The 17457-nt window shown below is 38.1% G+C and overlaps 1 protein-coding gene across 1 annotated transcript; it reads right to left on the reverse strand.

Moving 5' to 3' along the window:
* Positions 1 to 40: 40 nt before the first annotated feature.
* fam83ga (family with sequence similarity 83 member Ga) lies at positions 41 to 16115 on the reverse strand. Its single transcript, XM_051715691.1, has 5 exons — positions 15482 to 16115; positions 10792 to 10959; positions 9236 to 9360; positions 5719 to 8986; positions 41 to 5615 (listed from the first exon to the last, which is right to left on the reverse strand). Exons 1-5 carry the CDS (start codon positions 15938 to 15940, stop codon positions 5205 to 5207), a joined length of 4431 nt encoding a protein of 1476 aa, XP_051571651.1. The 5' UTR covers positions 15941 to 16115; the 3' UTR covers positions 41 to 5204.
* Between the last annotated feature and the right edge of the window lie 1342 nt (positions 16116 to 17457).

The raw sequence follows: 17457 nt of genomic DNA on the forward strand, positions 1-17457 counted from the left end.
GTTCAATATGTGATACGTTTGAAATAATTACTCAAAGGGCCACCAAACGAGAAGTTCAGCATTGTCACGTGAGTGCAATATCCAAGAATGCTTATGAGGAAAGATGTTTGTATTGCAGAATTACTCCGCCATCTTGATCTTTTAAAAACAAACAAACAAAACAAAAAAACCGTGGGATTTTTCTAAAGTGTAGACTTTACATTGCTAGAATAAAAAAGGACCACTGGATGTGAAAATTATGTCTTTTAATTTAAAAAATGTTTTTAAACTGTAGATCGGCTTTAGATGTAGCTCTTATTGTTTCCATGGAAGGATTGTGATCACTATGTGGCCAACAAATACAAAATGTACTTGTATGTACATGCTGTGGCATATCAGTGTCAGTGCCTCATGACTTGTGTATTTATTGTGCCACTAGATGTTTCTGTGTATCTGTGTGTTCAGTGCTGTGTAGTGCTGATGCTAGATTTCGTAATTACTTTGTGCATGCAAAGTACATTTATAAACATTAATTATAGCACTTAAATTATTGCTTAATTTAGATGATAAAGCATTAATGTACATGATTGAATGTTTTTTCCTGCTAAATTGCTCTACTAATACTTTAACATGAGCACTTATTTATTTTTTGCCAGTAATGAGACTATGTGAGCATCATAAATGTTTGGCCATAGCATCCAACATTTCTCAATATTTTGTCTCTGAAAACGTGACTTCTTATTTTCAAGTGAAATGCAGGGTTTTTGTTTTGTAACTAATATTTCAGGCTTTTGTATTTATTTACAGCACTTGACAATGACTATGAATAAACAATTTCAAGAGTATCTGATGCATGATTTTTGTATGCATAAACTAATTATCCTCCCATTTATCGGGTTTGATGTGTTGATTAACAATAAATTTGAGTACCATGCTATGCCATTTCAAAATACAGTTCAAAAACATGTTTGTGACATTACAGTGTTCACTGGCTTTTCAGAACAATTTCCATTCTGATTGATCCATGCTTGCTTCAAAATTTACCACAAATCAGCCAGAGGGCACTCAATCCTTCACCAAACCCCTTACACTGACACTGGTGAACTTGATTGACTATGCAGTAGTCTGTGCTCTGTTATCCAATATTTCCTTGTTGGATTGGTATACTGTTCTCATCTGGTTTTGTCAAACAGTAAAGAAAACAAAAAGGTTGCGAGTCTGTGGAGGAAAACCAAAATAAATCTTTGTTGTAACATTTTACATAGATTGTATAGTATTTAGCAGTTTTATTAATTTCATGTTTTTCTGATTTCAAAGAAAAACAGGTAAGATGCACTGAAATAGATGATTAATTCTGTTCTTACATAATGATTCGAGCATTTTGCAGGGTTCAGTTTACTTAAATTCATGCTTTGAGAGTCTGACGCAGAAATGGCAAAGACTTATGTCCTGGAAAGTACCATTCCTCAAAGCTTAATATTTATGACCCATCTTTAGCAATCTTTCAGCTAGTTTCATAGGGAAGTTACATTCTGGTATTTCTTTTTCAGGAATTACTATTCAGACAAATATTTTTAAAACAGTGCTGCTTAGTCTGAAATGGTTCTGTAATTCTTTATTTGGTGTTTCAAGTGAAAATGTGACCTGTCTTTTGTTGTCCACAAATGATTGTTGAAATCCAGTTTTAAGAGACTCGAAACTTTGTTATACTGTAGTTAACAAAACTAAATACATGTATTTGTTGGTATTATTAACCCAATTTGAATGCAAAATAAATTGGTTATATAAATACAGTTTAGTCAAGAAAGCTCTGTAAATTGATTGGTTAATTTGTTTTTTGGCAGATTAGATTTGCTTACGCTGCTGCTGCTGTTAAAGAAGTACAAAGATTTGCTAATGCAGCAACATAGACATGCTACTGCTGCACATTCAGACATAAATAAGATATGCTGCATCTGCATGTAAGACAGGCTGCTACTGCACAAGAAATACATACAATCCCTGTGAAACAGATATAGACAAGTTTTGCTGGGGAGGAGGAGGGTTTCAGAGAGAAAACTCTCGTAGAGCCTCCGTGAAACCGTTACAGCTTACATGTCAAAGGACCTACAGTTCTGTGAAAAAGTATTTGCCCTCTTCCTAATTTCTTCTGTTTTTGTGTATTTGTCATACTAAATTGTTTTAGATCTTCAAACAAGATATAACATAAAACAAAGGCAATGTGATTAAACACAAAATACAGTTTTCAAATATAAACTCAGCAAAAAAAGAAATGTATGTAAAATCAAAAGTAACAGTCAGTATCTGGTGGGTTAGGGTTTGAGTTAGGGTTATGCCACCAGCTGCATTAAGTACTGCAGTGCATCTCCTCCTCATGGACTGCACCAGATTTGCCAGTTCTTGCTGTGAGATGTTACCCCACTCTTCCACTAAGGCACTTGCAAATTCCCAGACATTTCTGGGGGGAATGGCCCTAGCCCTCACCCTCCGATCCAACAGGTCCCAGACGTGCTCAATGGGATTGAAATCCGGGCTCTTCGCTGGACGTGGCAGAACACTGACATTCTTGTCTTGCAGGAAATCACGCACAGAACGAGCTGTATGGCTGGTGGCATTGTCATGCTGGAGGGTCATGTCAGGATGATCCTGCAGGAAGGGTACCACATGAGGGAGGAGGATGTCTTCCCTGTAACGCACAGTGTTGAGATGGCCTGCAATGACAACAAGCTCAGTCCGATGATTCTGTGACACACCACCCCAGACCATGACGGACACTCCACCTCCAAATCGATCCCGCTCCAGAGTACAGGCCTCAGTGTAACGCTCATTCCTTCGACGATAAACACGAGTCCGACCATCACCCCATGTGAGACAAAACCGCGACTCGTCAGTGAAGAGCACTTTTTGCCAGTCCTGTCTGGGCCATCGAAGGTGGGTTTGTGCCCATAGGCGATGTTGTTGCCGGTGATGTCTGGTAAGGACCTGCCTTACAACAATCCTACAAGCCCTCAGTCCAGCCTCTCTCAGCCGGACAGTCTGAGCACTGATGGAGGGATTGTGCATTCCTGGTGTAACTCAGGCAGTTGTTGTTGCCATCCTGTACTTGTCCCACAAGTGTGATATTCGGATGTACCGATCCTGTGCAGGTGTTTTTACACGTGGTCTGCCACTGCGAGGACGATCAGCTGCCCTTCCTGTCTCCCTGTAGCGCTGTCTTAGGCGTCTCACAGTACGGACATTGCAATTAATTGCCCTGGCCACATCTCCAGTCCTCATGCCTCCATGCAGCATGTCTAAGGCACGTTCACGCAGATGAGCAGAGACCCTGGGCATCTTTCTTTTGGTGTTTTTCAGAGTCAGTAGAAAGGTCTCTTTAGTGTCCTAAGTTTCTATAACTGTGACCTTAATTGCCTACCGTCTGTAAGCTGTTAGTGTCTTAATGACCTTTCCACAGGTGCATGTTCATTAATTGTTTATGGTTCATTGAACAAGCATGGAAAACATTGTTTAAACCCTTTACAATAAAGATCTGTAAAATTATTTGGATTTTTACAAAATTATCTTTAAAATACAGTGTCCTAAAAGACAGCCCTTTTTTTGCTGAGTTTATATATTTTTTATTGAAGCAAAAAAGTTATCCAACACCTATATAACCCATGTGCCCCCTTAAACTTAATAGCCGACTGTTCCACCTTTAGCAGCAACAATTGCAACCAAACTCTTCCGATAACTGGAGATCAGACTTTCACAACGCTGTGGTGAAATTTTGCAGAATTGCTTTAGTCTTTCTGATAGTGGAGTCATGAACAGTGACCTTTATTGATGTGAGAGAGGCCTGCAGTTCCTTGGATGTTGCCCTTGGCTTTTTTGTGACTTCCTGGATGAGTCGTTGCTGTGCTCTTAGAGGAATTTTGGAAGGTCGACCACTTCTGGGAAGGTTCACTACTGTGCCAAGTTTTCTCCATTTAGAGATAATGGCTCTCAATGGTTCTTTGGTGTCCCAGAGCCTTTGAAACAGCTTTGTAACCCTTCCCAGACTGCTGTATTTCAATCACCTTTTTCCTCATCATTTCTCGAATTTCTTTCGACCTGTTTCTCTAATAAATATTGTTCTGAATCAGTTCCAGAGTATAATGTCAAGTACACGTTAAACTGGCTGGAACACAGTATGAACAAAATTGGTCAGGAGGTTTGGTGATGTTCTCATTTCTATAGTGACATTGTAAGTTACCTCATTGTCGCATTGACTATGTGCTATGAATTTTCTTGCTACTGCTGATATGACTCTTATTTGCCTGCTCTGTAAGCATAAAACTGATGCAGACATGTTGGAGAGACATGCAGATTACTAATCTAACTTCCATGTAAAACACAGTACAAAGCTTCTGGGAATTATGACTTTATAACCTCTTTGTAGCACTACAGTACAGTATGTCTAGACAAATGTGCAGTCAGCTGAAAAAACATTTTCAGTTGTCAGCTTGACTATCAAAGCCACACTCTTTATTGATTGCAAAACATCTTCAAAATATGACCAGCAGCAACCTGGGGCACGAGCCATAAAATAATGTTATGTAGATGACATAATAGATCATGCGTGAGCTGTGATGATTTAATGAGATCCATAATTTTATTTCCATTAAGCTGAATGAGGAAATAGAAGCTTTACATATAAATAGCTTTAGGGACAATCATACAGCTGTTTGTGCCAATAATTTACATGCAACATTTTGTTGAAGTAAAAATAAAACCTGTTTGTGCAGGGAAAACCCATGTTTCATTTGCTGCATTATGGGAGGGCACAATTCTGCCATTAGCTAAATGGGAAAAAACATATAATGTAGGTCTGTGACTTTAGCTCCATAAAACAATTTCAAACAAAAACAAAAAAAAAGTACCATTACTAAGTACTGTTTTCTATTGCACATCATTACATTTGTTGCACTCACTGAAATAAATATGCAACATGAAAATCAAATAGTTTGATTTTGATAAAGAGTCTGTTCGGATCAAATGCATTTTTGCAATAACCTAGACGCAGCACACTGAATATAACAGAATGCAGGTGTGTCGAGATGCATTTTTTTACAGTTGAATTTTTTTTCACTTGACATGCCATCTAACAGCTGTAAACTTTGTCTCTTTTTATTCCAAGTTGCCTTTTTCTAGTTGCATGGAGGAGTTTTTTTTTTTAAATGTCTGCTTCAAGTTATTTGTCTTGGAAGCTAAATTCCAAAAGACGAACAACTACGCTTTGTTGTGGATGCAGAATGTATCTTGGAGCTTGCCTCATCTGATTGCCTGATCTTAGGTTTATTCAGCTTGACCTGAGGCTGTTTTGGGGGAGAGATGGGACCTATTGATGTGCTGACTGTCCAAGGGGGTCTTTGCTGCATGTGCGTTGACCTAAATGTAGCGGTTCCTCCTGTGGACAATTTTTTAGGAGATGGAGAAGCGGTAATGCTAGGCTTATTCTGCCCCAGAGGTTTTCCAGGTGAGTTTTGGTGTGTTCCAGCTTTAGGGGCTGGAGGCCTAAGTGAGCGATTGCTACTGTCTGGTTTGGTGATGGGTAATTTAGCTAAGCCTCCTCTGGCTTGTCTTTGAATAGGAATTCGGGTTGATGCTTGACGTGGTTGCTAGGATCAAGAAATGAAAATAATTAGTAACATTTTCCCTCACACTAGTTTTTAAATTGTTTTTAAGCTAGTCTTTCTGCCTGGTATAGTGATTAACTCTTACCTTCCTAACTGGACACTCCAGCTTGGGTTTTGCCTCTGGCAGGTTCTTTTTTACTTGATTTGCAAAAATATGCTCCCCTTCTTGCTTCTCCTCAACCAGAGCTGTTGGGTGACAAGTTTTCTTTCCAAACTTACTGTAACGATCATGATCTAGCTTATTCTCTATTTGCTTTCCATTATTGATTATCTTAAGCTCTGTAGGCTCAGTTTTGCTCAGTCTTGTTTGTTTGCTCAGTGCAGCTCTTGTTCTTTTGTTATCACAATGGTTTTTAGTGATGGAGGTCTCTTGGATATCAGACTCCTCTACTATCAACAGCTCAACTGATTCAAACTGTGTGGGCATTTTCAGAGAGTCTTCTATTGGACTGTTTTCCACACATTTTCTCTTAAACACTGTTTGATGGCTGACCTCACCCTTTTGCAACCTTAAGTCTTCATTGACCTGGTCTGAAGATTTGAGGTTGTGTGAATGATTTGATCCAGAATCTAAATCAGCCAATGACTTTTGCAGTTCATCAATGTTCTTATGCAACTCTATGGACTTTGTCACCACTATTTTCTCTGTTACTGCAGGGGTTACATCCTGCAGTGTTGAGTGTCGTACCCCAAACTGTAAGTGCTGCATTGGTGTTTTTTCAGTTTTCTCAGCTAACTGTCCTTTGGCCTGTTTCACTAATACCTTCCGAGGTGTATTTATCTTTTCTGGCACAGAGCTACAGAGCGACTCACTCTCTACTATTAGCCCTGATTTAATTTCAGGCTCTTGTGTTTGATGTCTTTGAACATTCTCATCCAATTGAGTATCATCTTCAGACCCAAAAACTACTTGAGAGTCTGCCTCCAAGTGACTGTGAGCCATTATTGTGTGTTGAATTTCAGCCTGTTTATGTGATCTAGACTGCATTTTAGGTTCATCAACTGCTTTCATGTTCTGATTGCTTGGCTCAGAGTTGCACTTTTTCTCAGCTTCCTCAAGGCTGGGTGAATGATTTGATCCAGAATGTAAATCAGCCAATGAGTTTTGCAGTTCCTCACTCTTATGTGACTCTACAGACTTTGTCACAGCTGTCTTCTCTGGGATTACAGAAGTTAAAGCTGCTTTATCCTGCAAAGTTGAGCTCTGGACAGATTCACTGTCTGTGGTTGAAGACGATTTGCTGACAACATTCACTTCTAAAGGTTTGCGGATGGAAGCACACATCATATCCAGGCATTCGTGGGGCTGTGAGTCCTGTAGTGGCGTTTTTTCAGTTTTCTCAGCTAACAGTACAGATTGTCCTTCAGACAGTATCTCTAACATCTCAGGTGTATTTATCTCATGTTCTGGCAAAGATTTACATGGAGACTCACTCTCTAGTATTGGCCCTGATTTAACTTCAGGCCCTTGTGTTTGATGTCTGTGAACTTTCTCATTCAGTTGAGCTTGAGTATTATCTTTAGATTGTAAAACTATCCTCAAGTTCTCTGTCTCTGAGTTGTTGTAAGTTATGTGAGTCTGTATTATGTGTGGGACTTCAGACTGTTCTTGTGATCCAGACTGACTTTTCATGTTCTGATAGCTTGATTCAGAGTTGTACTGTTTCTCAGCTTTCTGTATGGTCATTTCCGACAGCTTCTGTATTTGCAGTGATACAGAGGACATGGAGTCGCTGACCATGTCATTTAGTGCATTAATGTTCAAGTCCTCCTCAATGAGAAGTAAGCTTGGTTCCATCTCATGAATCATCCCATCAAACTCTGACTCAAAACCCACCATGTCACTACACTCAAAGTATTCCTCAGAAGTTGAAGAGAAGTTGAAACCACCGTTAGAAGTCTGTGCGCAATAGTAGTCACTTAAACTTGCTTGGTCAGAGGTGGTTTTGGAAGGTGAAGTTGGGATTGTAGTGTTAAACTCTTTTGATGAGAAGGTTTTCAAAAGTTTTGGAATAATCAAGGTTAATTTATCATCTGAGCAGACTTTACTGTCTTGAGCTGACATGGAATTCGAACAAGGCAATTCCTGGTCTTGATTAATGTTTTTGATCTGATTACGTAGAGATTCCAGGTCTCCTTCAGACTTTGAGTCAGCTATAGGGCCAAAACACTCAAAGTATTCAACAGACAATGAGGAGAAGGTTGAGTCACAGATAGAAATCTGTGTATCATTCCAGTTTTGGTGTATTTCATTTATCTCTAACTCTGGTTTTGTATCTCCGTGGTCCTCGGTGGCAATATCAAAAATGACTTTGTCATTTAAGGTTTGTTGAACAGTAATACTTTCTAGGTGTGCAAATGAATCACATTGAGTTGTATTAGATACTGGTAATGATAATTTCAAGTCAAAATGGTTTGGGTTTAGGGCAGGATATTTCAGAGATTGTGGAGTATCCAGGGTCTGCTTTGTATCTGAGACTTTATCATCTTTAGCAGAAGAGAAAATTGAATTAGGAAAAGAGCTCAGCTCTTTATTTGTCACAAATGGGGCTTCTTTATCTTCTTTATAACAGGTAAGCACATGCACCTTTTCAGGCTTTGGAGATTGTAGAGGCAAGATAAGATCCTCGCTCTGGCTAGTGTTTTGATGTTGATTTTGATCAAAATGTTTAGAATGCTTCTGTGTTTCCTCTGACCTACTCTGGGGTTCTGTATGCACTTGCTTCTGAGCTGGAGCTTCAGGATCAGAGGGGGTTTGGGATATGGGACTGGGACAAGCACTCACACATAAAGGCTTTTTTGGCTCATGAAAAGGTTCCTTGAATCGGATGGCTTGAGAGACTTCAAAGAGCTCTGAACGCATAAGGTGAGCTTGCAATGGCTTGTTGGAGTCCCTTATGTTAATGAAACCAATGACATCACTCGGTGGCTCAGGATCAGGCCAGGTTGGCAGATAATGGATCATGTTTGCCTTTTCCAGTTTGTGCAGTCCCGGGTGAACTGGTAGCAGCAGTGGTGTATCTTTGGTTTGACTGATGGCTTCCATCTGATTCTTGGTGGTGCCGTTCTGGGCACTCGTCTGGTCAGATACAGGTCCATTGGTGGTGACGGCACAGACCAGAGAGTATTTAGGGTTAATGAATTTGAGAGCCATAGTGGCTAAGGGAAATGGAGTGGGTACTGTCTGAGATAGGAACTCAGGTTCAGGCTCACTGCTCAAATTAATTTTGCTTAGGCACACCTCATTAGACATCACATACATGTCTTGAAACAATCTGTCAAATGTGTCGACTGCGTGACCTGTGATCACAGTGATGAGGTTTCTGTCCAGCCTGGAGGCAGTCCATGTGAAACTGAAAGAAAAAAAAACATGTTGTTTTAAATGTTTATAATAATATTAATAATAATAATACATTACTATTAATAATTAAATAACAGTGCGTTTAATGTTTTATTATAAATACTAAAGAACATAAATAATAATTATTTGTATTATTTTTATGTATTTATTTATTTAAAATGTAAATCATGGGTGTATTTATTAACTACAACAGGAAATTAGGTTAGGCATAACCTTGTTAGACTGGGTTAACCAGACTTACCTATATGACCCTGAGACAGCTTTGTCTCCGTCAATAAACATGAACTTCTGATTTTGGCTTCCGCACACTCGCTTTGAGGACCGACTGAAAAATTCTGCCCCTCTGATGCTGCGCACTCTCAAATTCTAAAGGAAATACAATGAAAAATAGAGTTCAGCATGATTGGCTAATGTGCATATAGAAAGTGAAAGAAAGTCGTCTTGTTATTTCGTTTTCTGGTTGTAAAATTCAGTATAAAAAAATCAGTACAAAATGGCATGTGGATATGACAAAAATATTTCTGTCCTCTAACTGTGTTTTCAAAATGTATTTTTAAAATGACTGTGGAATGAGAAACTAATTTTTTTTCTGCAAACTGGTAATTCTATGTGTACCATGTTGATGTAATAAGGATGAAATCCATAGATGAAGTCCATGACCCAAGATAAGTTGACCAACTGTTTGTGGTACCTTTTATATGTGGTAAAGAAAGCTTATAATGTTTCTTAGACTCTGCTACATCAATGGAAAATGGCATTGTAGAAGTTAACCTGTCTCCATATACACTCTGACATTAAGTAAACTGATACACATAGTAACAGAACATTCAAATGGATTGTGGTAAAACATTGTTATATGTGCTATTTAATTTAATTGAATATACACCGATCAGCCACAACATTAAAACCACCTGCCTAATATTGTATAGGTTCCCCTCGTGCCGCCAAAACAGTGCCAACCCGCATCTCAGAATAGTATTCTGAGATGATATTCTTCTCACCACAATTGAACAGAGCGGTTATCTGAGTTACCGTAGACTTTGTCAGTTCGAACCAGTCTGGACATTCTCTGTTGACCTCTCTCATAAACAAGGTGTTTCCATCCACAGAACTGCTGCACACTAGATGTTTTTGGTTTTTTGGCACCATTCTGAGTAAATTCTAGAGACTGTTGTGCATGAAAATCCCAGGAGATCAGCAGTTACAGAAATACTCAAACCAGCCCGTCTGGCACCAACAATCATCCATGCGATTATCTAATCAGCCAATTGTGTAACTGCTGTGCATAAAATCATGGAGATATGGGTCAGGAGCTTCAGTTAATGTTCACATCATCCATCAGAATGCTATTCTGAGATGCTGGTTGCCGCTGTTTTGGCGGCACGAGGGGGACCTACACAATATTAGGCAGGTGGTTTTAATGTTGTGGCTGATCGGTGTACACTATATATATTAATTAATCATTCGTTAACAAATCCCTTACCTTGACTGTCAACGATTCCTTGTAATGTCAAAAATATGTTGCAAAACTATTTATCTATCTAGCATCAAGTCTGTCGGGGTTTGAAAACAAGAGTGTAAAGTAAAAGCCTTGCGGCTGTTTGGAACATTACAATTTTTGATGTTCAGGGAAGGAGTACACCAATTACATTCCAGTACATCAGCACCGATTTCATTCCACTTCGAGCACTGCAGGTGTATAATGATTTGATGTTTCCCCTTAACTAATAAATAATTGAGCTTAATCTGTTTTTGTAGGTCTTGTGAATTTGTAATATTAAATGTGACATACTGTACCTTGAGATGTCCTGTGTGCATGCCAGCTTTCTCACACATTCTCAGGAAGTGCTCTACTCCAGTGCGCTCTAGCATAATGTACACAGCAACCTTCCGCTTGTAGTTTGCATCCAAGAGATCTTTGAAGATGTCAATATCCGTAAACAAGTCCATGACAATTGCAATGACCTGCAAAGGGAAAAGGGTCAATGGTAACACAAGAACTGTGGCAAAATTAATTGCACTGTGTAATATTTGCACTTTTTTGTACATATTTTGATCATTTGTTTAAATAGAAATGCACATAATGAAAGACTGGAAATCCTAAAAAAAAAGTCAATTAAACAGCAGATAAAAAAAAAAAAAAAACATGGGATATTGGAAGGACTTGAGAATTTATGAATGAATCAACAGAAATGGAAATATGGAAAGTTAAACAAATCAAAACAATTTTATATTTGAGCTTCTTCAAAGAAGCCACTTTGTCACCTTTGCCCTATGTTACAGCTCTGTACACGCTGGAAATTCTCTTAACAAACTTCATGAGGAATCCACCTAGGATGCATTTTAAATGGAGTTTCTAAACAAAGTTTGGGAGGACCATGCTCATAAATTCTGACAAATCATAACGCTGAAGTTGTTGTTTTATATCCATTCAGTCATGTCCAACTCTTGGTGATCTGAAGGATAAAGTTTCTCCAACTGTCTCGATTGCATTCTTTAGGTCTTCGAAACTCCTGTTCATATCGTTCTTTAACCACATCGATCTTGGTATTCCTCTTCTCAGTTTTCCTTCCATCATCCTAAGCTTGATGTTTTTTTCCAAATATTCTTCTCTCCTCATTATGTGTTCGAAATATGTGAGCTACAGTTTGGTCAAAAATGATTCCAGCTAATGTTCTAGCTTAATTTTGGTATTGATTGGTTTGTTCTTCTGGTAGTCCAAGGAATGCACCAAAGCCTCCACCAACACCAAAGTTCGAAGGAGTCCATTTTTCGATGATTATTGTTCTTGAATGTCCAACTTTAGCATCCATACATCATTACAGAAAATACCATTTCCTTGATGATTCATATCTTTGTTGTCCACAAAATGTCTTTGCACTTCATCAGTTTGTCCAGGCTTATAATTGCTTTCCTTCCTAGGAGTATAGTCGTCTTCTGATTTTATTACCGCATCTGCCATCTTGACTTACCTGAGATCCCAGAAAAATTAAATCTTTGATGGTCTCTAGTTCTTCATCGTCAATTCTGAGGCTTTGCAAGGTTCCTGTTGACATGATTTTAATCTGTTTTACTGTCAGTTTTAGTTCGGCTGCAGCACTATTTTATTTGATCTTGACAATCATTGCTTTGAGATCTTCTGCAATTCCTGCAATTAGAGTTGTGTCGTCTGCATACCGCAGGTTGCTGATTTTTATCCCTCCAATTTTTATTCTACTTTAAACATCGTCAAGTTCAGATTTTTGTACTATATGTTCAGCGTAAAGGTTGAAAAAGTACGGTGACAGGATACAGCCTTGTTGGATGCCTTTTGCAACTCAGAACTAGGGGTTGCACAACTACTGATTTTTAATAGTCGACTAATTGAACAAATTAGTCAAGTCGAATTCGACTAGTCGAGATGTCATCCTTCTGGTAGAGGCAGAAATTTCTACCCATTGAATATTAAAGTATACAATAGAACGATCTATGTTCGCTACAATGTAATGGGTTTTAGCTATTTATATGTTAAAAAAAATTTTTTTTAATTAAAACAATGTACCTACATGTCATTAGGCATTAGATAGCCAGCTAGGCTGTGCCTGGGGTCCTATAAGTTGCAATTGAAACGAGCATATGTAGTTTAACACCTGGGGGGAAAATTATGAGCGACGGTCTGAGCGTTGTTTTGTATGTAAATGGATCAGATGGAATAAACATCAACCATGTTATCTCCTTGTAAGCCCCTTTTTATTAGAAATGTGCAACAATAGGCGGGCATAAGTCGAGCTGTAACCACCTAGGTTCATTAGTTTGATTAGAAGGTTTGGCACCCATATGTCTTTGAGTATATTCCACAGCTTTCCGTGGTCGACACAGTCAAAGGCCTTGGTGTAGTCAATAAATCAGAAATAGATGTCATTCTAAAAAAAAATCTGATCATGTGTTCCTCTTCCCTTTCTAAATCCAACTTGCACATCTGGCAATTCTCATACCATGTATGGTTGTATTCTTGCTTGTATGATTTTTAACATGATCTTGCTGGCTGTTGCGTGGTAGTTTGAACAGTCCTTCATGCCTCTTCTTTGGGATAGGTACTAATATAGGTCTCTTACATTCTTTTGGCCATTGCATCTTCTTCCATGTCTGCTGAAAAACAGTCTTCTGTTCTGAATACCTCAACTGGTGTTCCATTTGTTCCAGCTGCCTTATGTTTTGCCATGACTTTCAATGCCCATCTAACTTTCCATAATATCACTGCTCACATCACTGCTGCGACAATTCTTCTGGCATACATCCTCCACCCCAATTCCACATCATGTCTATTTATCACTAAACTCAATTTAAGTAAGGTCAAATTAGGCACAGTTTGTCAATTGTGTCTTGACTGTTTAACCACCCTATTAGACAGATCCTACTGACTACTGACAAAAAAAAAAAAAAAAAAAAAAAAAAAAAATATATATATATATATATATATATATATATATATATATATATATATATATATATATATAGTATGATATATATAAAATAGTATGATATATATATATATATATACAGGTGCATCTCAATAAATTAGAATGTTGTGGAAAAGTTCATTTATTTCAGTAATTCAACTCAAATTGTGAAACTCGTGTATTAAATAAATTCAATGCACACAGACTGAAGTAGTTTAAGTCTTTGGTTCTTTTAATTGTGATGATTTTGGCTCACATTTAACAAAAACCCACCAATTCACTATCTCAAAAAATTAGAGTATGGTGACATGCCAATCAGCTAATCAACTCAAAACACCTGCAAAGGTTCCCTGAGCCTTCAAAATGGTCTCTCAGTTTGGTTCACTAGGCTACACAATCATGGGGAAGACTGCTGATCTGACAGTTGTCCAGAAGACAATCATTGACACCCTTCACAATGAGGGTAAGCCACAAACATTCATTGCCAAAGAAGCTGGCTGTTCACAGAGTGCTGAATCCAAGCATGTTAACAGAAAGTTGAGTGGAAGGAAAAAGTGTGGAAGAAAAAGATGCACAACCAACCGAGAGAACCGCAGCCTTATGAGGATTGTCAAGCAAAATCGATTCAAGAATTTGGGTGAACTTCACAAGGAATGGACTGAGGCTGGGGTCAAGGCATCAAGAGCCACCACACACAGACGTGTCAAGGAATTTGGCTACAGTTGTCGTATTCCTCTTGTTAAGCCACTCCTGAACCACAGACAACATCAGAGGCATCTTACCTGGGCTAAGGAGAAGAAAAACTGGACTGTTGCCCAGTGGTCCAAAGTCCTCTTTTCAGATGAGAGCAAGTTTTGTATTTCATTTGGAAACCAAGGTCCTAGAGTCTGGAGGAAGGGTGGAGAAGCTCATAGCCCAAGTTGCTTGAAGTCCAGTGTTAAGTTTCCACAGTCTGTGATGATTTGGGGTGCAATGTCATCTGCTGGTGTTGGTCCATTGTGTTTTTTGAAAACCAAAGTCACTGCACCCGTTTACCAAGAAATTTTGGAGCACTTCATGCTTCCTTCTGCTGACCAGCTTTTTAAAGATGCTGATTCCATTTTCCAGCAGGATTTGGCACCAGCCCACACTGCCAAAAGCACCAAAAGTTGGTTAAATGACCATGGTGTTGGTGTGCTTGACTGCCCAGCAAACTCACCAGACCTGAACCCCATAGAGAATCTATGGGGTATTGTCAAGAGGAAAATGAGAAACAAGAGACCAAAAAATTCAGATGAGCTGAAGGCCACTGTCAAAGAAACCTGGGCTTCCATACCACCTCAGCAGTGCCACAAACTGATCACCTCCATGCCATGCCGAATTGAGGCAGTAATTAAAGCAAAAGGAGCCCCTACCAAGTATTGAGTACATATACAGTAAATTAACATACTTTCCAGAAGGCCATTATGATGTATTCTAATTTTTTTTAGTCTTATGATGTATTCTAATTTTTTGAGATAGTGAATTGGTGGGTTTTTGTTACATGTGAGCAAAATCATCACAATTAAAAGAACCAAAGACTTAAACTACTTCAGTCTGTGTGCATTGAATTTATTTAATACACAAGTTTCACAATTTGAGTTGAATTACTGAAATAAATGAACTTTTCCATGACATTCTAATTTATTGAGATGCACCTGTGTGTATGTATATATATATATATATATATATATATCATACTATTTTATAAGCTGAGACACACAAACACGAATGTATATGTTCATTGGACTTTGACCAAAACAGTACACACTACACACTGTAAAAAGTGATAACCTTCCATTTTTACCTTTGGAGCTATTTCTACTTGATCTAATCCTTAAAATGTATTTTGTTGGTGTAGCCTAATGTATTCAGGTTGATTAAGTGATGTTAAATAATACATTTGACGTCAATAAAACCATTTAATTTAGATGTTACCACATTAAGCACTTTTATTTCAGTGCAGGTTCCTACTCACAACAGGTGATTCACCACATATCCAGTGAACAGTTATCTCTTGACTTCCTTACCTTATGTGCTTGGGCTATCATCTTCCTAACGACTTCTTTAATATGTGATTGACCCTCATAAGGGGGTTGAGTGTACACTTGAACACGGGTTACGCCACGGTAGGACGTCCAGTCTGGCCACCCGATATCCAGCTGTGGGATAGGACAGTCTGATCGGTCCGGCCAGTACTGGAGAGAAAACTCTTCCTCATCACTGTGTCCGTTAAGTTCAGCATTATTTTCAGGGGAACCCGGGCAATACGCTTCCACAGTGTTAAGAATCCTCTCAAGTTCAAGGTCCGATAGAAAACAGCGAATGTTGTTGGTTTTAATGTGATCCTCAAAGGCGTCCCGTCCGCTTTGTATGAGTGTCTCCAGCGCGAGTCTTTGGTCCTCGCTGTAGAAGAAGTCTGGCTTGGAGTCATTAGTGCGAAAGTTGATGTGATTGTCATCAAGGCACTGAACCTGTGACCGTGCCATTACTCGAGCCTAAAAGTATATTTAAGTACATTAAAAAAAAAAAAAAAAATCGATTTGCTTCGGAATTTTAGAAGTGTCATTCCATTGTTTCAATTGTACTTACAAGATAGTCTAAGTAGGCTAATTAAAAACAATACAAATAGCTCAGGTAGCTATAATGAAAGAGTCAGTTTCACGCGCTTCTGTTCGTCTGTCTGGAGCTGTAATGAGTATTTATTTATGAGGGTGTTGCGTGCATATGGAAGAACAGGTAAACTGCACACCTCAGTCATGTGACTCACACTCACCCAATGGCAATAGAAACCACAATCTTTATGCTGTTATCTCACTTGAGTGTCACTAGTCATACTAATTATTAGTGATGCTACATCATAAGGCAAACATCACTTAGGGTTTTATTTATGTTGTTCAACCCCCCTATAACTTACTTTCCTCTTCTGAACACTTGGAGCACAGGCAATATGTCATCACTGAAGACACAATATGTTTCACATGCTCACCTTCCCTTTTTAAGCAAAATAAATGGTTTTCCATTTTGATTATACTTGCTTCCTATTAGCTGAATTGCTTAGCAAAAGAATGAATTACTGTAATTTAATTTAGTACTAAAAGTAGAGTAGCGCATTACATTTCAAATTCTTGTAATCGGATCATAGTTACTGACTTTCAGTTAAGTTAATTACTTTGAATTACTTAATATTTCTAAATGAATATTAGCCTATATATGTAGAATACATTAAAAACATGAATTGCGGTAATTTATACATCTGTTTGTATTTTGTGACAGCTGAGCAGCATGCCCCTCCTAACGAGTCAATGAACGAGGAGGAGACAATTCGTTGAGTGGAAAAACAAAAGCTTTTCTGTGGAAAGTGTTTTAGAAAGTAGGGTACAACGGGGCAAAGGCACATTTTGATTTTCTCCCAAAACACTAAATAGCAATAAAAACTACCACATCACTTTCCTAAACACCTGTTTGTCACTATACACTGCAAACTTTTCCTGATCCATGACATCATTGTAATAACTGTCTAATACATGAAAGGACAGTATTTGGGGTAAAAAGCTCCCCTGTTGCAGGGACATAAAACATATTGCATATCACACTGACTGGTCCAATTACAATGGAGATTAATTTGTTTATAGAATACTTGAGGTGTTATAAAATGCCTAATGTGTTTAAAATTAACAGGAAATTGTGCACGCTTTTCTTAAGAGGTTAATGTGAATAGCATTATCTTAATTTTTTACTCAAAAAAGCACACTGTAAACACTAATAGTAATCTCAAATTTATAAAAAATAGTTTACTCAACTTAATCTTACATTTTTACTATTCTTACTAGTTTAAATTAAGTTACAGTTACACTCTAAATTTAAATAAAGTTGTCATTAATAAAAACATTTAAGTGGTCTTAATTAAACATTACTTGAAATTTCACATTTTGGAATCATAACTCAAATACATAAGTTCTTTCAAATGTGGCTTTGAGTACTACTAACTTAAAATTACCAAGTA

This window comes from Myxocyprinus asiaticus, chromosome 14 (assembly GCF_019703515.2).
Source record: "Myxocyprinus asiaticus isolate MX2 ecotype Aquarium Trade chromosome 14, UBuf_Myxa_2, whole genome shotgun sequence".
Lineage (NCBI taxonomy): Eukaryota > Metazoa > Chordata > Actinopteri > Cypriniformes > Catostomidae > Myxocyprinus > Myxocyprinus asiaticus.